We start from the raw sequence: 22,393 nt of genomic DNA, 5'->3' as shown, positions 1-22,393 counted from the left end.
CATAAATGTTCTCGTGTTTCATCAGCATGGAATAGGGTTGAATTTTCCTTTCTCCATGGTGTATCAAGAAGAAATATATATACACATGAAAATAGACAACAGCTTCTGTCTTATTCAGACAAACTGATCAAGCTTATCTCCTTATAACTGGAGACAGAGTCCCCTTGACCGAGAGAACAAAGAAACTTGTACTTGGAGGAGACTGTGCCAGAGTTTAGAGTTGTACCCAGATAGACTGAGGGTCCATTTATTTATTTGGAAATAGGACACTGGCTTCCCTATCACTGCAAAGCTTTGGACCTCACGTGACTAGAAAGTATGAAAGCGTTTGGGATGTTTTCAATCATATGTTGGGATTGAAAATGTATTGGTTGATATTTAATTTAATGTGCTTAATATTTAATATGCTATTTATTTCTCTCAGTATGGCAACCTACCTTCACTACTGAGGTCAATGCTTCAATTAGAATATATTTCTACAGATTCTGTACAGGGCCCAGAGGTGGGTGACAGTCAAATTAAATACTAGCTGGCTTTTCAAACAAACACTTTACACATCACTTAGGTAGGTATGGCAGGAATGAGATTGAATGTCTCCTGTGTGCCTTGATGGATCAATTGGACAAACCTACTGCTAAAGTGACCTACTAAAGAGGGAAAAATTTGGTAAACCACAACACTATTCATTTGATATGGATGTAATAGGAGACTGGTCAGTTTATGATTAAGATATTTAGGAGAATAATATTGAACTACTGGAGATGCTGCCAAGGTGGGTTTAGAAGAAGGCTGACGGTACTGGAACAGTGTATAGTGCTTAGAAAAGGATTCACAGGAATTGAAATTGTGTGAGTCAACTCGATATGGCTGACTCCTGGGCTCCAATAGGATAACACATGATGTCTTGGGTGCTCCAAGTACATATTTCACATAGTCAGTTGGAGATTTTAAGGACCCAGTCCTGTGAATATAATTTCCACTGAGACAATGGAAATTTTGCATAAATAAGGACTACAGGATCAGATCCTGAAAATGTGACTTTACCCTAAAGAGTTACTAACTAGGTTGACAGCTACATCTGTGCAACTCCAACATCTTCATATTATGCCCTCACTGACACCTCTGTAATTCCACTGATGACTAACGGAGTTGCAAAGATGTCAATGAGGGCATAATGTGAACACAATGGGGCTGCATAGAGGTATCTGAAGGTTTAATTTATCCCACAAAACCTCTGGGAAAGAACAGGTCAGACTGTCAAAGCCCAGGGTAAGTTTGCAGTGCCAGTAGTTAGAAGAGGTATCTATTTATTTTCAATTTGAACAAATCGGATATGGAAATCATTGAGACACAAAGAATATGGGACCCCACAATGCTCTGTCACATTTTAGTGCACAAGCACACTAATTTGGACATATAAACCTGTTTAGCACTATTTTTCTTTTCAGACACGGTGAGAGTTTAGTTAAGTAGATCACAGCACGCACCTGATAGCAAGTGACTAGCGTTTGCTTATAATAGGAGGTGTAAGTGTACAATGTAAGGAGCCTTTCCAAACCCGGGTTCTGGGGTGGAATTTCAGGAGAAAACATCCTGCAAGATCCTCAAGGCAATACTTAATTTCATATATATGGCTCGCTTACTGCCGCTAAGGCCAAAATTATTTTGTTTTGAATAGATACAAGGAGCAATGGGGCTCAAGAATTTCTTAAACATCTAAATGCATGCATATGTTTTTCCTAAGCTAACTGAACATGAACCAGGGAAAGTATTTAAAGGGCCAGGAGCCCAAAGTTACTAAGGCTTTCATTTTTGTCAACCATCAAGAAGGTGGAATATAATCCGAAGAGTTCATCCACCTCTGTCAATCAAAGAACACCACTTCATTCTCTGACAATCAAGATACAAGGCTCATAACAAAGAAAAGGATATTGATAGCTGTTGTTTCTAACAAAACCTGCAGACAGGTCAAGTTGGTAATTGAAAGATTTGCCAAAAAGAGTGTTCCCACACAGCACATACAATGGAAAAAATACAGCTGATTGCATGCAGGAGTACTATCTTCTGGTCTAAAATATTCCACAGGGGCTATCAACAACATCTGAATTATTTCCATGAAATTAAAAAAAAAAAAAGTTCCACCACAACATTCTTAATGCTTCAAACCAGAATCAAGTTAGATGCCCGCATGAGAAAAAGCACACGGAACATCTGTCTTTTAAATAACTCTTCAATATAATATCGAAGAGAAATATTGCAGAAATACATAAATGGTCTCTCAATAGGCTGAGTAAATATCTAGGGTCTTATTCTCCAGTGCCTTGTTTTTACTGTTGTCCTTTACACTGTATTAATACTTGACGAAGCAGGTCTCTGTGAGTCACAATTTACATGCTCCAGTGAAGCCTCTCTAGGTAGGCCTGGAGAACCCACCTTCACTGTTCCCTTCCTCCTACACTGCCTCTTCCTGGGACAGTGTGTAGTACAAGGGTGGGAAAACTACAGTCCGCAAGCTGTTTTAAGCCGGACTGCGAGCTCCCGCTGGGGCGCCAGATTGGGGGCCAGACCACGCGGCTCTGCCCTGCTCCAGTGCTCCAGCCAGGGTGCAGGGTTGGGGGGCCGCACCACGCAGCTCCCAGAAGCCGTGGCATGGCCCCACTCTGAGGGTCACGGGCCACTCCAAGGCTAGGAGCCAGAGAAGGGACATGCCACTGCTTCCAGGAGCTGCTTGAGGTAAGTGCCACTCGGAGCCTGCACCCCTGAGCCTCCCGCTCTCCAAACCCCTCAATCCCAGCATGGAGCACCCTCCTGCACCCCAAACCTCTCATTCCCAGCCCCATCCCGGAACCCACACCCCCAGCCGGAACCTGAACTCCTTCCTGCACCCCTGCCCCAGCCCTGATCCCCCTCCAAACCCCTCCGTCCCAGCCCAGACCACCCTCCTACATCCCAAACTCCTGATCCTCATCCCCACCCGAGAGCTCGCACCCCCAATCAGAGCCCTCACCCCCTCCTTCACCCCAATCCCAATTTTGTGAGCATTCATGGCCCGCCATACAATTTCTATTCCCCGATGTGGCCCTCAGGCCAAAAAGTTTGCCCACCCCTGGTGTAGTAGGACTGCAAGGCCTTCTGTGGGGAGCCGCAAAGATCAGGTACACCCCATCACACTGCCATTCTCCAAACATAAGAGATAGAAATTAAACAACAGGAGTTTCCAGCTAGCTCAACATGTTTTTTCTTGCCATTCCTGTTTCTTGCTATTTGAAATGTACCTTGGTGTTTACTATCCTAATGAAAAATAGTAAGTTTAACTGGTGCTCATCAGTAACCTTTAACTAACAATGTTATTTCTAGCTACCAGTTCAGAATGTTATCACAGAATGTTATTAGAATGTTTAGGTATTGTAACAAATAATTATCTAATATTCTTCTATATTCTGAACTGGTTTTGTGTGTGCAGTCACAGTATAAGTGTGGTCACAATAAAAGCAACTGCAGGTGATAACAATTTTGTTGCTATGATTACACACTAATTCTATAGTCTGTGGAATATCTGTCCCTTTTTAATTTTGCACAAATATAAGAAAAGCAAATTCTGGCTCCCCTAGTGAAAATACCACTCCATTGCAGGAGATTTCTATCTAGGAACATAAACTGTAGTGTTGTAGATATTTAAGGTAGCATACACAAATTAATACAGAAATGTATTAATGAAAAGTTTCCTCAGGAACAAACAATATTCATTATGGCAATTTATAGCATCTAAAGGCTTCTTTCCTAAAAGGTACAATGGTTGTTACTTAACACCTCTACTTGTGATTATTACAATAATAGTATAGATCCACAATAAAATCTAATGGTCACTAAGTAAAATTATGTTTGTAAAGGACATTTAGATATTTTCACTGGACTCTTTGTAAAGCTTATTCAGTGTTGCATGCCTTGTCAGCAATGGAAGATCAACATTTTTTCAGAAATCTTTGTTCAGTGAAACATATAAAGCACTAAACATGTTCAAAATGTATATATATGTGTGGGTGCGTGCATTTCTCTCTGCATCTTGGTGTCACTATTATATCCATAAAAATGCACAAGTTAATCTTAAATTACCTAAAATGGGTCAGTTCATTCCTGGTGTAACTCAATGAACCAATTACTACAATTACACCAAGGATTAATTTGGTTTATTTTTCAAACTTTTCAACGCTAACTCGTCTTCCTCATTATGTTCGTCTATGAGACATTCTAGTCATAGCTTCTTAAATAAGTGAAAAGACCAGTAAATTGTCAAGACAGTTGCATTATCACATTAATTAAACTGCAGTTGAGGTTCTAACAGTAACGGTTCCTGAAACACCAAGAGAACATTTCTTAGGAACATCACGTTTCTTATGAAACAATGAAATATTTATATGACCATATGAAGCATTATTAATTTTTTCAAGCTTTTCACACAGTTGCACATTTTAAATAATAACTCTGATTTAAAAGCATAACGAAAGTTCAAAAACACAATAAATGAAGAGGTCTTGTGTGGAGAGTCTACTGTAATTAAGACTAGAGATTCAATACCTATTGCTACCAGCCAGGTATCATAGCAACCTTGTGTCACTGAATACTGCTAGAAAACTGTTCAGCACCAGCAAGAGTCTGCTTTCGGAAAATCTGCAATGGCACTACATATTGTCAACATCTGTGGTGTTGCCATGGGCACCACGACAAAGAAATCGATGTTAAAAGGTACGAAAAGAGAATTGACAAGAAGAATCCTGGGGGTAGTAGATGGCAAAATATAAGTAGAAATGAAGGATCATTTTATCAAAAGAATAGTTAAGTAACTTATGCATCTACATCCTAATATCCATTTATATGAGCAGGAGAGACCAAATAATATGGAGTTATAATAGTGATTAAATATGTACCAGTGTTAGAAACAGTACCGTATTGTATACTAAAACTCTACACTTGTATCTTTTATTGCCAGTTTTAATCTGAAACTAAAACAAAGCCACTTTTAAAATAATATTTAAACTTCCACCTATAAACTCTAGATAGTCTTGTATAAATCTGCAGAAAAGAAAAAAGCAGGTTACGATGAACAAAAGCCCAATATTGATTTTTCTGCGGTGCAGTAAAGCATCTCCATTCTATTTGGCTGCTGTCAAAGCCACTCTTTAACAGCTGGAGTCAAATTGCACTATTTACAGCAAGAGCTCTTGTCAAGTGGACCATAAGTATTCTAACAATACACTATTCAAATGGCACTTTGCCACACAAATTGCTGACTTGATGAATACCCTATGTCAATGACTAAGGCCAATATAAAAGTTTCATTTTTATTAGAGGTTTTACATTCACACATTAACTAAAGCTTTCTTTGAAGAACTATTCAGCTATATATTTCAGGCCTTTTGACGTTGAAAATAATTAAAATCTGTTTAAATACATCAAGGGTATTTGACAACATTAATATGGATTTTGTGTTAACTGCATTGGTCACACCCTTCTGTTATTGGTACTCCCACTGGCACGTGCAGTACAATAAAAGAATTAAAATGGCCAAAGCACCATGAAATCAAAGCATTCTTCTTTTGTATCTGTGATTTACATGATGACAAATGTTTTGATACAAGAAAGCCTTTGAAGTCGCATTGTGATATGAGGAGTTTTTTTCCTTTCTTCCGAGCATGGGGTAAATGTGCATTCATTAACTTGCAGACATTTTTTATCATATAGTATTACTAATAGAATATACTATCATCTTTAAAACACAAAACCAGGGCCAAATCCTGCTTGCCTTGCTCATGTGAATAGTCTCATTGTGTGAAACTGGGACTAACTTGCAAGAATAAGGCAAACAGGATTGGACTCCTGCTTTTCCAGTTTTCACGATTCTTCGTACCCATCTTTTGAATTGGAGCCTATCTCACACATTTTTATGCTAAAAGATGGAGGCAAAATGTAAACTGTAATACTGATAATTAAATATATTTTAGAAAAAGGTGGAAACAGAATATGTCCTATTCACTATTTGCTGGTAAAAACTGGCGTATTATTAAAAACTTGGCATTGCCAGTAGATCTCTCAAGAATAGTTTGTCAAACAGGCAATTTAAGAAATCATGACCACACCCAGACCTGTTAAAGATCACATTTGCCATTCAGATATTCGTGTTCTGTGGTTTTCATGTTAATCTGACAGAAATGTGGGGAGAAGTCCTTGCTCCACTGAAGTCAATGTCAAAACTCCCACTGATTTCAATGGGATCAGGATTTCACCCGTAACGTTTATTTGTAGACTGCAATCTAAGATTATTTTAAAACATTGTTATGAATTGATGTGACAAGTGTGAACACTATGAAGAATTAAAGACTCCTACATTAAAAAAAAATACCATTACAGGAATATTTTATAACAAGTAATTAATTACTTTAAAGATAGGGGGCCAGATCATCATCTCCCAAAGTATAACCCAAAAGAGGAGGCTCTCTGCGAGGAAACATTCTGCTGCGTCCTCATGGAGATCCGCTGCATCATCCCATCCCCAACACAGAAAAAGACATTGGCCCTGCCCCAAATCCGTTGAATTTCTTTCCCCATGAGGGTCAGCAATAAGAGGTTCTGTACCCTCTCTGGCCCCCTGTGGCTCTCAGTGGTTTTCTGGAGTTGCATTGCCAGGGGATCTCCTTAGTCATGTCTGCCCTCTAGTGTACCCACCCCATACCCAACCCTAGGCAGTCTCCAGCACTTCCCAAACCATATATGCAGACCATCCTCTGTGCTGTCTGGAGGAAGGGTGGAAGTGCTGCAGAAGTGACAAGACAAGTTTGTTGTGTGAGGGGTTTTCATGGGTGGGGAGTCCCTTCCATTTGTGAATCTCAGAGGAAAAATGCAAGCCACGATATCTACATTTAATACACATCAGGAACAAACAATACAAATCAAGCTTTTTTGGCAGACTTGGAGAAACCATCAATAATTTCCTTTTCAATAATAGATTTACAAGTGGACAACAGAAATGCAATTTATTGCTGACCATCAAAAATAAATTGTGAAAAAATGGGACACTACAGAACTGATAAGTGATTGCTTAAGAAACATGTTTATAGAACTACTGTACTATTTCATCTCCACCAGCTCTGAATAATAAAGCTATCAAATGATCATATATTGCAATCAGCCACAATGTGCTAGTTAAGATACCCATTTCATAATCAGCTCAAAATCATGGTTTTTTATTCAAGGGACAGTAATTTTTCTTCTGACCACTCAGTTAAATTTACTAAGTTAAAATGCATTAGAAAAAAAAATCAAGCTTCACGGTTAACTCCTAATACTACTTGTTTCTGTTTTATTTATTCTAAAAATAATGTAGGAAAAAGCCATTCTTTCTGATAATACAATAGTGAGAATCAGATTCTGTGTCAATAGCCTACTAGTGCACCATCTGCCCTGCAAGATGCTCAGCAGGATTATGCTCTAATAAGACTTTTCAGCAAATGGCACCAAAAGGAACTTTAGACATCAGACTGAGGTCAGTCAAAGGTCAAAGATAAATACAATGAGTTTGCCAGGCACCAGTCTAAACTGAACTGTACATTTAAATGTATAAGTATATTAAATAAAAAGTCCAAAAAATTAATGAGATAGGCCCTGATTCTGCTGTCCTTTTTCAGACAGAACTTCCCAGTTATGGACAAAAGGTTTCCAGGCACTGGAAGTCATAAAGACAGGAAGTTCAGCAGAAGTACAGAGACCATTTGGCTGTCTATTTTCCATATATTGTGTGTTCCTCTTCCTGCCCACTATTGAGGAACACATTTTCGGTCTACATTCATTGGTGAGGAGTAGCAGTTATGACCTGCTCTGTTCTACTGTCAAGAATGGAATTCCCAAAGTCCATTATTTTTTTTAAAAAAGTCATGACCATGAACACTCACCACACACAGAGGCCTTGTATTTAGGATACTATATGTGAAGAATGCAGTGAATACACATTCATTGTGATGGGCAGATGGTACTGGAAAAAGATATGCATAAAATCTCTGTTCAACTTCCTGAAACACCTGAGAAGGGGTGTTCTGGAACAAGTGACAATAGGAATGTATGGGAGCAGAACTATAGTGAGAGTCATCCTATCATGATGTGAAAGGGAAAGCAGTGTGGAGGCACTGGGCCTCTGTGCAAGTGCCCTTGCCCTCTGTGGGTTTTCCCCAGGGGTGAAAGTGGGTTTCACCCCTCTCTGTTCTGTGAGTTGGGGCTAATGCCACCACCTCCTCCCCCCATACCCTTCACTATTAAAATATGAAGGAAACTTCACAACAAATCTTGAGTTTCCTGGTCCCTTCTTGGGTTCTTTCCCACAAAGAGAGATGGTGCAGTCATTTGGACCACTATCAGTTTCTACCAACTAATATTCTACTCATTCACTCTTACCTTTGCTGAAGATTTTTCTGTGTGGGTAAGATTGTGGGACACTGTGCCACGTTTGTAAGTGCTGGAGGATTTGTATCCTGCATTTTTATGCTTTTGTGTATCTTGAGAGACTGGAAGTATAGAATCAGTCACTAAATACTCTGAATCTTCACAGGAAGTAAGAATTGCTTTTGCCATTTCATCTGTTTCATGTCGTTCTAGAGTCCCTAGGAAACAGAATAGAAGAGCTTGTGAAGTTTTTAAAAATAAAGTGTTATTTTAGATAAAAATTACAGCAGATTTTCAGCAATCACATTAGTTATTAATAGAATACACTAACTTTTATTTTGCCCTAATTTAACGAGATATAAATTTATTCTCAAAAATCTTTGCTGCAACTTTGTCAGACACAGAATGTATGGAACTTATTATGTATTGTACAATGTATGAAAGCATTTTGAAGGCCTTTTCAAAGCATGCACTGTATAAAACTGGAGAGAAAAATATTATTTGCCTTACTGTGTTCAAAACATTTCATTCTACCTTTCACTTTACACAGTGAGATCAATGTGTCATGTGTTATTCTTTAACAACAAAACCTGTATTTACTATATTTATTATGAACCTTGTAATCAATAATAAACACTTATGGCATATTTTAGTGCTGTCCTCTAGTGTTCTAGGTTACAAACAACAAGAGGAATCTATAAACTTTTCTTCCAGATTCCCAAGTAACATCTTTTCTCTATATTCGACTTTTTAATTCATAAACATTACTAGTTGAAAAAGTGGTGTTATAGTCAGGATTATGACAGTTTGGATCCAGAGATTTGGCTTTAATATTACTATCTGCATGGCTCAAGGGAATCTGGCTCAGTGCCTGGATTGTTATATCTGGAAGCAGAGATTGACAAGAATTCTGTTTCCCCAGATGATACATATTCTTTGTCTCTTCTCTTGCCTTTTCTTTCTTGTGTTTTTCCTTAATCTTATTTTCCATTTTCCTCTTTATTCTCACTTTATTTCTACCCACAATCCCTTCTGGCTAGAGTATTAACCATTAAAACTCAACATTTGCCTGCTCCAACCACAGTTACCATCGGTATTTTCTTCTTTAAGCTTAAGGAAAACCTGCAGTCATCTCAGATACCACTGTGTGGCACCTATAAATGATTATTTCTTAAAGGTGACCACTTAATTTACTATTACCTCCTTTCCCATTTTATTCTTCCAATTGATAATTGCCTAGATTATACAAATAGATGGAACATTGTCAGGAAGCAGAGATGATACAAGAGAATAAAAGCTTTGCATGGTATCTTGGACCACTAATGGTATTGATATTGGTAACCTTATTCACACATATGCCTCTACTGATTTCAGATCAATTAGATGGCTCACATGTGTTAGGTAAGTGATATTTGGCTTTTAATATATTTTTAAGTTAGGTCCAAAAAACCCCCCCAAAATGCCTCAACTATCTACAAGGGCTGGACTTTGACTTTAATTACACACCTAGAGGACTAAAAATCCCCTTTATAGCCATACACGTGATACTCAGACCATGAGTCCAGGCATGCAAAAGTAATTGGACATTGATCAAATTGTGAACTATTTGCACACACAGAAAAAATGGCGGTATTGGCACCAAATATTCAGATTCATTGTCTGGCTGCATTGTGCTACTCCTTTGGCATTAAAGCATCATAGACCTGGCATATTGGGACAAGTAAGCCTGATTTACAGCTGCTTTGCATTGCCAGAGCAGCATAATGCAGGCGCTGTGAATCTGTAAATTTGGTTCATTATTTGCAACACATAATTCAACCAGCTTTCGTATGCAAAATAAATTTTAAAACCTCACAAATAAACAAAAAATAACATGAGTATTCATGACCTAAAGAGGCTTGTTATATTTCTATGATTGTACTTTTTTTGTGAGCTGTACTAAGTATATGTTTAAACTGATCTTGGATAAAAATTGACTTGTTCTAAATGCAAATTATATTATATAGTATTTACATAAGTAGTTTAAACTAAGGTTCTTGTATATGCCACGTATTTCCCATCTAAGCAGAAATCACAAGAAATACTGATAGAAACTGCAAGTTTCCAATAAATGTCAGAGATGAAGGACATAAGGTATTTTAAAAGTACTAACCATTTGATGTGAAATGGTTTTTGTTTCTGGGTCTGAATTTTTTGTAGCCTGCAGTTATCCAACACAAATTTTCTCTTTCACTGCTACCAAATAAAAGTATGTAACACAGACGTCCTACCAGTAACAGCTGGTAAAAAAAATATTGGACAGGGATTGAGGGATCTCATAAGGTGTTTTTAAAAAAACTAAACTCATTTTGTCTGAAATTTTATTTCTTTGAAAACCCACCCTCCCCTTTCATCAAATATAATATCTTCTCCATGTCTTAGATTGGCCAATGGGGCCTTTCTTTAAATTCCAGGCAATGGGAAGTCAAAGGCCTGATTCTGCTCTCCTCTCAGTATGACTCCATTGATTTCAGTGGGGTTACTACCAATACAGATCAGTCTCAGGCGCAATAATTTATTTTGAAAAGTAAGTAGTTAAGTCCCTTCCCACAAGCTGCCAAAGCCAGAGTCCATCACGGGTACTGGTTATCTAGCACAGCAAGGATGGCAACGTTCCCAAGATCCAGGATAAGAACAGCCCAATGATCAGGCTATGTACGAACACCTCAAGCTAAGCTGTCTGTTCAATTATGTGCTCACGTGGGTCCCATCACTGTAGAGTCCGAGCACTTCTCAAACATTAATGCATTCATCTTCACAACACCCTGAGACGTAGGGAATTCTCTCTTACTCAGTATCGAAAGGCTGCCTCCTGCCTCCAACCAGGCCAGAAGGCCAGCCTCCATCGCCCACTTGTTACATTTTCAAAACAATCACCTTCACACTTTCTCCCATGTTGCTCATCACACTTGGGAGGAGCTCCCTGTAAACATCCACAGACTCACTCATTATCCTCTGTCAAATTTCTCCTTAAAACTCTCCTCTGCCATAAAGCCAACAAAAAAGTGGACAACCCTTAGGCCTCTGGTGCAGGGAGACCATGGTCTACCATGCTGACCAATATTTGTCTGATTGTTGCCTGGTATTCCCCCATCAGTCAGTCTGCATCCATTGGTTAAATTTTGTCTTGTACTTAGATTACAAGCTCTTTGGGGCAGGACCTGTCTTTTGTTCTGTGTTTGTTCTGCACCTAGCACAATGGGATCCTGGTCCATGACTGGGACTCCAAGGCATTATAACAATTAATATATCCGCATCGCCCCATTTTACAAATGGGGAACTGAGGCCCAGAGTGTGTCACATTAAGGGTAAAATTTACAAAGGGATTTAGATGCCCAAAGATGCAGACAGATGCCAAGTGGAATTTACAAAAGCACATTCGCAGGTTGGATACCTATTTCCCATTGAAATCAGCTCCTCTGGAATGAACTTGCCCCCTGTAAGCCTCATGTGCTGCTCTTGCCCACCTGTTTGCCCTTGCCCCTCAATCTTTTGCTCCTACTTCTATCTCCCCTAGAGGTGCCTTCCGTTTCCTCCTCCAGCTCCACCCCACAATGTGCTGCTGCCTCCCTCATCCCCCATCCCACACCTTACCCCAGGACTCAGCTCCCCACTTATCACAGGAGTCTTCAGAAGGGGGCACCAGAAATGACCTATCCTACTGCCTTCAGCCTCCCCCTACCCAGAACAGCCCAGCTCTGGACCCACAGGCAGACTGCCCAGGAATTGTTTCACCCCCATGGAAAGACCTTGATCATGGTAAAACCCTTCTCACTGGGGTGAAATTTCCCCTGGGCCAGCAGGTCCAGAAGTAGAGCTAGGCTGTGCTGGTTGAGTGGAGGCTGCATCCCTGTACCTGAAGATGGGGTGGGAGGAGAAAAAACTCCATAGAAGGAAACAGGGGTAGCAGCTTATCACTTATTGAGAGAGAACCAAGGGTGTTGTGGGAAACTTGAAGGGCCCATGTGGGAGCCAATTACTTGAAGAATTGGGACACTGGGAGTTTTTTGCCCAGAGAAAGGAGAGATAGATATAAGAGCTAACAGGCAGGAAAGTGAGGCTTCCACTTAATGCTGGGAAAACTCATCCTTCTCCTGGGTTCTACCTATGAAATCTAGAGCCTATGGTCATATGTCCTTTCCCTCTTGTTGCCTGGGGGCTGCCCTGGGGGATGTGACAGCTGAATTGCCCTTGAGCATGATGGGATGTGTGTGTGCGCACGAGTGTGTATGGAGTAGAGGGATATGTATGTAGAATGAATATAGTTGTGATGTTGCACTCCATATGTTTTATGGAAATATGTTTATAAGTGTGAATATAATGTAACTGGAATATGTTTTATGCAAAAGGTCTCTTGTAAGGTATCATTACAAAGCTTATAATCTACTATGTGTTCATCCTATTTGTATGATTGTATCATTCTTGTAGCTGAAGCTAGAAATATGAAGTATTACTCTCAAGTCCTATTGTAACTATGCAAAGTGTGGGCCATTAATGGTGGCTTGGAATCTTGATTGCTCCCATTAACTAGGACAATTGGTGGTAAAAGGCTCTGTTTACTTGTAAGCCTTCCTGTATACCTGTGTGCCAGCCAGTGAGTAATGAGGTCTTACAGGACATGTGACCACGTCACCTGGTACTGGAATCCATCTTAAACCTGGTGCTTTTCCATTTAGAAGGAGGTTTGGAGACCCGGAGAGACAAAAGGTTACCACCTTCTGCCAAAGCTATAAAAGGGGGTGGAACAGAACAAAGGGAGCTGCAGTTATGAGAAAACCATTAGTTACCACCTGAGCTGGAACTAACAAGAACTGTACCAGGGGAAAGGATTGGGCCCAGACAAGGAAGGAGTCTAGTTTGTGAAAGAAGCTTATTGGAACATCTCTGAGGGTGAAATTTTCCTGTATTCGGTTTCTTAACGTATTAGGCTTAGACTTGTGTTTTGTTTTACTTTGCTTGGTAACTTACTTTGTTCTGTCTGTTATTACTTAAAATCATTTAAATCCTACTTTTTATACTTAATAAAATCACTTTTGTTTATTAGTAAACCCAAAGTAAGTGATTAATACCTTGGGGAGCAAACAGCTGTGCATCTCTCTCTATCAATGTTATAGCGGGTGGACAATTCATGAGTTTACCCTGTATAAGCTTTATATAGAGTAAAACGGATTTATTTGGGGTTTGGATCCCATTGGGAGCTGGGTGTCTGGGGGCTGGAGAATGCAGAGAATAGGTCTTCCTGGAGACCACAACTTCCTTGGCTTGGACAGAAGATGACACTGCCTTTTTTTTCCTGACACTCAGGAATTTGTCAAAGCTCCAGTAGCTTTTACTACTCTATATCACTAAATACTTATTGAACTATGTCACAATCAAATTTACACAGCCAGATAACCATTTAAATTATCTACTGCAAGCTAGGGACTGAATTCAGGTTTGCAAGCAAAAAACATGGTATACCATGAAAACTGCAAAAGAATGGCAAATTTTAACAAAATGGCTGTCAGAACTTATGTGATTCCACAAAGAATCAGGTACTGTATATTCACATTTATGAGCTATTTTGAGTTGCTCATATTTTCAACATATGCCAATAGGTTGTTTGTTTTTTTAACATATACTAGTCAGTTTTCTCTTTTTGAAATGGATTCAAGCATAGTATAAAATATGCAGAGGAACTGCATTAAGTCGTTAACTTTCCATCTTCTTCCTGCACTTTATCTTTTGTGTTGTATTTCACCTCTACAACAGTTTGACTTTCTGGGCTAAACTGCTTTCTTAAAGAATGACTATCTATAGCAGAAAAAATGAAATTGTTTAATGTTGCATTGCGTCTTCCCAGAACTCTAGTGCTCTGGGCCCAAGAAGTTATCTTGTATTGGTTCAATAATGCAAAACTGTGCTAACTACCTCCCTGCAGGTTTTTCCTTCTCTACAAAGAAGCACAGCTCTTAAAACACACACTCTTACCAACCAAGCATGACAAAAATCAAGACCTCACCCCACATGGTTTCTGACCTGACTATTAATGTTGAAGGTCAAACCACTACCCTTGAAGAACAGAACGGCTAAATCACTAGAGCCTTTTTCAAATATGAAAAACTCCCTTCAGGGGAGATGTAAGCCTTTCAGCCCTCAATTAACTCCTCCTAGTGATGCAACAGGACACTTAACAGTATTTGAGCCATAGCTTTATCAGCTGTTAATTACTTATTTGGTATGCTACAATAGATGATAAAGTTCCATGTGATATGATGTAGAAATATCATAGTTTTGGATTCTGATGTTAAAATTCATAGGCGATATGGATGAAAATAAAGCGTGTCTTGTCTTTTTGTGTGGGCCAGAAGATTCTTAAGCAAATTTTGTTGGGGGCATTTATGGAGATCATTTGAATGAAAACTTCATCTTTAACATTAAAATAAATCTTTCAATAGGTTATACACATAATGTAGTTACTAATATTACATTGTTTCTATGATCCTCAAATGAGATGATTGGAGGAAGAGGGCAGTGAGTGTGTGAGAGGGACTCTGACTTCTTAAATTTTGAATCCTGGGGATAGCTGAACTAAAATTAAAGAGGTGGAGAAATTTTACACAAACTAGAGAGTGGTTTAGAAAAAAGATCAGTATTTGCCATATCTCATTTTATTTGAAAATACTAGCATCTATTTGAAAACGTTACATGACCAAAGCTATTAATATATTCTTCTCTAAGACAAAACATAACACTAAAGAGTTACTTTATAACAAATTTAGATCTTTGTTTATTATCCAAAAATCTGTAATCAGAGTTCACTAAAACAACTGGATACCCATTTCAATCAAGTAACATCTATCATGGAACTTGGCCACTTGGCACTTTTGAAGATTTATCATCAGTTACAGATGAAGTTCATTGCGTTGTTCACATGAACTGCATAGAGATCGACCTGGTGCCCCTTCCTAACAAAACCATTTCACAGTTACTGCATCTTACTCCAGCAAATATATAAATTGACTTGGATTTCTGACCAGGGGCATGGGACCCTAGAGGTATCAAACTTAGTTAACTAGAAAAAGTATTTTAAATGAACTTTATACAAACTATATGAACTATGAATAGATATTTTGCTTCCAAATGTGTTTTATTGCAGCATGTAAAGTAGCTAGAAAAAAGAACATGTAATATATATATATATATATATATATATATATATATATATATATATATTCCATTAAAAAGCTACCAGATACATTAAGCAACTCACAACTGAGCTTTGTAGCAGCCCAGACCTTTAGGCTATACAGAATGCATTTAAAAAAAGGCAGTGACCACTATGACCTTGACCCTAGCTACACCATAGCCCCCAGCATTTAAAAAGCAACTGCAGGATTTATCAGCTAGGCCATACTCACCCACTCAAATCTAATTCTGACCGATGACCTGAAGAGAAACAGAAAGAGAGAGACAGAGAGGGGGAGAGAGGGAAAATGAAAAAAAAAAAAAAAGAGAGAGAGAGAGAGAGACCGAGGGAGACTGTAAATTACTAAAATTTGCAAGGACAAAAGGGTCACAGTGATGGAATTATAATTGCATTTGACAATTACCTAGGCATAGAAATATAGTCAATTAATAGGTGGGTTTACCTTGATATACTGCTGAGACTTTCATTAATATCTCCCAAATTATTTCCTCATGGGCATTGGAAGAGATCTTAAACTTGGTTTTATAAGGGTTTTAATTGCTAACTTCTCTCTAAATCTAGACAGATTGTCAATCTAGTTAAATGGGGATTGCTTTATGAAAAGCTACATCATCACCATTTTTATTAGTCAGAGGATTGGTCAGGTTAACGATACTATTATTTTTGAGAAAATATTTTTGAAGACTGCTATAAAGAAGTGACTACTGGATTAAAAAGAAATAATTTCACTTTCAAGTTTTCCTGAAATGTATTCCACTCACTTCCAGATACTTTGCTAAAGAATCGGCTTCAACTCAGTGCATATGAATGATGTACCTACATTTTAAATCACTAGTTTATTTCATTTATCTCTTCCTGTTACTTGTCTCAAAACCATAAACAACTGGGAAAATTCCTAATCCAATACCCACTGAAATGAACAGCAGTCCTTCCATTCACTTCAGTGGGCACTGAATAAGGCAATGGGAGTGTAATTTGGTCAACCATGGGAGGAAGCATCAGGCAAAAGTCAGTCCTTCTTCCTATCTGCTGAGTTGCCTGGAGATGGACTGATGGATTTGTAATTGGCCCATGCCACACCCCTTTCAGAGGAGATATGGTGCCACCAGCGGCCGGGAGTGCATTTACACTTCTTGGAGCAAAGATCCTCCTATATACTCACCCCCCCCCCCAATGGTGTTGGGTTTTGTGATAGAACAACTATATTTGAGATCCTGGATAGAATGAGGTTGCCATTTCAACTGTGCTTGATGGCATACTCAGGACTACAGCCAACACCACAGGAATTTTCCCCACACTGCAAACTGGTCTGACAGCTGAGTTTTTTCACCCTCACTGGAGTCAGCCATATACTAACTAGTGGGCTAGAGGGCCACATTTTGTTGATTATATTCTATCCCCCGCTCACCCCCCAGTTATTTTGAGGTTCTTACATAGTTTCTTTTACATCTGGTTGAAATTCCCATCCCACAGGAAATTCCAGTATGGCACAATGCATTTTCATACTGAACTGCGATAGAAAGTCAAAAATGAAAAAAATTCACAAAATGATGAGTTACAAACAATTTCAATTTGGAAACGTTGAACTGTTTCGTTTTGTCATTTCTGAACAAAACGTTTCTGCATTCCCACACTGAAACATTTTGATACGTTTCAACAAACCAAAATGTTTAATTTGGGTTAACCCGAAACAAAACATTTTGATTTTTCTTCTGGAAAAAAGAATCCGTATATTGGTAAAAAATTATATTTCCTATTATTCAAGCTCAGGTATCCCCACACCAGTTACTTGAGAGCAAAACTGTCCAATGCAAACACCTCATTAAACAATGTAAATAACAGGTTGTAGACAGACTGGGACCCTGGAGGCCTGTGACTGTTAGGATTTAGCCTCAAACCAAAATGCCACAATCAGACGTTTCCTTGGGGCTATGAAGAACTGAGCACTATTAAGGGCCTCTATTCTCTGCATGATCATAAAAGTTGTTCTTGTGGTCTGCCACCTGCTGCACTGAATGCCCAGTGGCTGCCACACTTGTGTTCGGGTTGGGATAAGGTATAGCCTCAGCACTAAAGCTGTATTATAAGGACTCCTACTCCATGACATTGCAAATGATAAACAGAAACTAGAGCAGCTCAGGAATTTGCCATCAGTGGAGAAACTGCATTTTTCCCCTGAAAAAGATATTGGTGATGTGCAGGCAGGGACTCTTCCTCCCGGCGAAAGGGAAGTTTGGGATGATGCCATTGAAGGAGGTAATTCCCTCTCTGCACAGCACTAATTCATCCTCACCAGAGGTGACATACAAATATTTTGGAAAAGCATTTCTTCTCCCTTATAGTGAACTAAATTGTGTCATAAAACACATTTCTAACAAGTAAACAAGATCCAGAAAAGGACATTTCTTGTTCCACTAATGGCCTGCACCCCGATTCCCACTCTTCTGATTATACAAATTGTGCACTATGCTGTACTGTCAAAATATACAGAGAATATTTGTCAGGAACAAAATACAAACTTTTATAGCAAAGTGCAGCTTAATATCAGTTTATTGCTTCAAGCGTTGGTTAGGATAAGCTTAAAATGGGAGGACAAACGAGAAGATTCCCCAGCTCCAAGCACACACACATATCCACCATCCGCAACCACACCCCCTTCTGGTACACATGGTTTCTCACACATAACTGCCTGAAAAAAAAATCTTGAATATAGTGTTTGAAAATGTTCCAACCGTTTGCCTGCCAATATGATAAAACGTTTTAACTAAGCTAGCACTAGGATATTTGTGAAATAGAAAAGCTTTTACATTACAGTATATATTTTCAAAGGTAGCACTAACATTTGCAGAAAATATTTCTACATTTCACAGCATCCTTTTTTTGGTTCTTATATAACAACATGCTTTATGTTTCGTTATGATTACAGAAATATATTTTATTATAAGCGGAGCTGATAGTGGCACCTGTACTTTAGTGGCACCTGCCCAATTTGTCTCTTAAAAAAATAAAAACCACAAACAAAAAGAACCTGTTTGCGGTTGCTTTTACAACTTTGCCAAATTTTAACCCTCGGGCTGAAATTTTCCATGCCAGATGTCTACCTTGGGCTGACTATTCTTAGAAACTCTGCAAAAATGGGTCACATTAGGGAAAAAGACATGGTTTTGCCCATGTTAAAAAAAACTGTACAACTGTTCTATTGAGAAGCTCTAGTGTCTCCAGGCTCTGGAGCAGCAACTTGAGCTTGGAGCAACTTGGCGGGCAACAAAAATGATTAGGGGTCTGGAGCACATGAGTTATGAGGAGAGGCTGAGGGGGCTGGGATTGTTTAGTCTGCGGAAGAGAAGAATGAGGGGGGATTTGATAGCTGCTTTCAACTACCTGAGAGGTGGTTCCAAAGAGGATGGATCTAGGCTGTTCTCAATGGTAGCAGATGACAGAACGAGGAGTAATGGTCTCAAGTTGCAGTGGGGGAGGTTTAGGTTGGGTATTAGGAAAAACTTTTTCACTAAGAGGGTGGTGAAACACTGGAATGCGTTGCCTAGGGAGGTGATGGAATCTCCTTCCTTAGAGGTTTTTAAGGTCAGGCTTGACAAAGCCCTGGCTGGGATAATTTAGTTGGGGATTGGTCCTGCTTTGAGTAGGGGGTTGGACTAGATGATCTCCTGAGGTCCCTTCCAACCCTGATATTCTAGGATTCTATGAATAATTGACCCCAAAATTCCTGAGTTTCAACATTCCTCTATTGTCAGCAATATTTGTGAAACCCACTGGCAATCTCTGTGTCTCATTCTCCTTCAGTGGCTGGTCTAAATAGAAGATAACAATATACTGTTTCTATCAGTCACTCTGCTAGCGCAAGTCACAGAGATCTGTGCCATTTATATAAATATTCCATTTCTGATTATGACACCTGTAGAGGTAGGTTTGATTCTACATGATGGAATTTCTGTGGGGGGGGGTGTTTCAGTTTATTTTTAAAATTAAAATAAAAATAAAAAATATATTACAATTTTTGGTGTATAATTATAAAATTATACACCAAAAACTATGCTGACAGAATGCTAAGGTTGCAAAGTCGAGTATTCAGAACTTAGGAATGCCAGAATTAAGGTTTGTTGTACTATTTTAATTCAGACCTCTTGGGCATATGCATTAGGATACATACTTTAATTACATGAACACACATTGTTTTTTCCGTAGAACAGCATTCTGGAGATGAACCAGGGTTGTTTACTGAAGGAAGCTTTTGTCTGCCTCCCTCATGTGTTGCAGAAGTTCCAAGGTGTATAGTTAATGAGGCAGGGGACTTCAAGAGAAGAAAGGATGGTCTCATGGTTAAGGCACTTGAATGCTATTGTGGCAAACTGGATGCTATCCCTGCCTTTGACACAAAGTTCCTACGTGATGCCAGGCTCTTCACTTAAACTCAGCTTTTCACACAGAACCACTAATTGAGTTCTTTCATTTTATGAGTGCCCAACTTGAGCCCCAGGGCCTTTTCACAGCTGCAACTGAAGTCACTCGGTGCTGTGCTTAGAAGATATAAAGTGCCATATAATGCTAAGTACAGTAGAACCTTAGAGATACGAACACCAGAGTTACAAACTGACTAGTCAACTGCACACCTCATTCGGAACCAGAAGAATATAATCAGACAGCAGCAGACACAAAAAACAACAACAGCAACAAAACTGTATGACTAAGCAAAATGGCAAGCAAGGGCACAAATGTGTCACACTTTCAATTGACACAATGCTAGAAATATTAAAAAAAACTCGACAATGATGTTAGCTTCAGCAACATAGTAGTAGAATATGGTATCAGGAAATCAACCAATAAGTCCCCCTTAGGAAAAAATAGAGCAATTTGCAAAAGAAGCCAAAGACAGCAGAGCAGTAAAAAGTAGGTGTATTGTACATAAAGCTGCTGCTGCTGATTTTGATGAGGCAATGCATCTGTGGTTCTCACAAGAGAGATCAAAAGGCACTCCTATAAGCAGTGTGATGGTTACAGAAAAGACAAAATTACTCCGAGAAATGTATCCAGACAAAAAAGGAGGATCATTTTAAAGCAAGTGTAACCCACACACCTCCTGGGTGTGGTGTTCTGTCCCATCTAGTGGCAATGAGATCACTTACAGAGAGAGAGCAAGATTAATGAGTTTTCTCTACAGCCTTAGCTAACAGCCAGTTGGTTTTTAGCTCATGTAGTAGAGACTCATGCACTAAGCTCCCGAGGTCCCAGGTTTGATCCTGTCTGAAAACGACTGGAGTCTGTCGGCATTATACAAGCACGTGGTGGCTCTGTCAGTTCAAAAATCGGCATGGAATATAGCAGTTGGGGTTGCAAGGAGAGTCTCTGAGAGCTGACTCAAATACCATTGGTGAATTTAAAAACACTTTCAAATCACTGAATAAGGCAGTGGTCCTGTGAAAATAGTAGTGTATTATCATACAATTAAAACCTAACATTATGCATATGCAGAGGGGGACTGAACTAAGGTCGCACAGGCAGCCTTAATGATGGCATCGCCTCACTTTGAGTTCTTGAGTTTGCAACCTTTCTGTTCCTTTAACAATTTTATTTTTCTGTGAAATTATCTATTTACATTTTCCTGTACTTTGCTTTATGTACTTTTCTGGGTTTTTCCCTTAACTGTTCAATGTTGTGTGCAAATAATACAATTATTTCCTTTATTAGTGACTGATTTTTTTTAATTCCTTAAATTACTCTATATGTAATTAAAAGTACAGAATACTAACACATCAATCAAAGATAAGGAACCACAAACAAATGAATCAAAGAAAGAAAATCAATTCATAAAGCTAACAAATATTTCACTTGATATCAATGCATATTAAAATATTTCATGTGAACTATCTTTCATATTATGAACAAATCTTTTCTAACAGTGCATATTTTGTGGAAACAGTGTGAAATTAAGAATGTTGTCCACTGATCCACAGATTATGCAACAGGATCCCTATGATTTCTATAATTCCTAAACAGACAGGTAATCTAATGTGGAAAATCTATATCTTGTATTAAAAAGTAATGATACTTGGATAAATTAATCTATCTAAATATTTTGAACAAGTTATATAAGATATAAATTATAAGCTAAAGTGTTCAAGTTTCTTCTTCCCAAAAGCCTGGATAATTCAATTACTTTCTTAATGCTCCTACTGTTATTAACAAATCCAGTACTACCTGAAAAGTAAACTCTTCCCCTTAACATAGGTTGGAAAAAAAAATTCCTCTGACAGCCAGAAGTTCATCATAAACACATGTTCTTTAAGGGTATGTGTACGTTGCAATTAAAAACCCTAGCTGGCCCATGCCAGCTGACTGAGGCTTGCAGAGCTTGGGCTGCGGGGCTGTTTAATTGCATTGTAGAGTTCTGAGGGGTGGAAGCCAGCTGCAAGTTTTTAATTGCAGTGTAGATGTACCCTTAATGGACTCAGATGGGTCCTAGACATCACTGAGTATTAACTAACTGACATAGAAAAGAATGGTCTCCACAGGAAAAAAATGTAAATTGCTTTTATTACTGTAGTTCTTATCATGTTGATATTTACCTCATTTCATAGTCCCCCAGAAAGATACCAACTGCTCGGGAAACAATAAAAGCAATATAGATAACTGAACCAATTTTCTTGTTAAAGTAGATTTTAAGTGCAGAAAATATTTATTTTTTACAATTAGAATGAAATTTGTTATTGATTTTCATATTTG

The 22,393-nt window shown here is 38.7% G+C and overlaps 1 protein-coding gene across 3 annotated transcripts in view; it reads right to left on the bottom strand.

The window, feature by feature from the left end:
- The window catches only part of WDR72 (WD repeat domain 72), a 180,863-nt gene that overhangs the window by 116,915 nt on the left and 41,555 nt on the right, over window positions 1-22,393 (bottom strand). For all 3 annotated transcript variants that reach the window (XM_048867764.2, XM_048867765.2, XM_075133073.1), the window contains one exon: window positions 8,440-8,645. In XM_048867764.2, the coding sequence (XP_048723721.2) occupies window positions 8,440-8,645 (206 nt within the window). The remainder of the gene's footprint in view (window positions 1-8,439; window positions 8,646-22,393) is intronic.

Source organism: Caretta caretta, chromosome 10, assembly GCF_965140235.1.
Source record: "Caretta caretta isolate rCarCar2 chromosome 10, rCarCar1.hap1, whole genome shotgun sequence".
NCBI classification, from domain to species: Eukaryota; Metazoa; Chordata; order Testudines; family Cheloniidae; genus Caretta; species Caretta caretta.
This window is presented reverse-complemented; position numbering and strand designations above follow the sequence as displayed.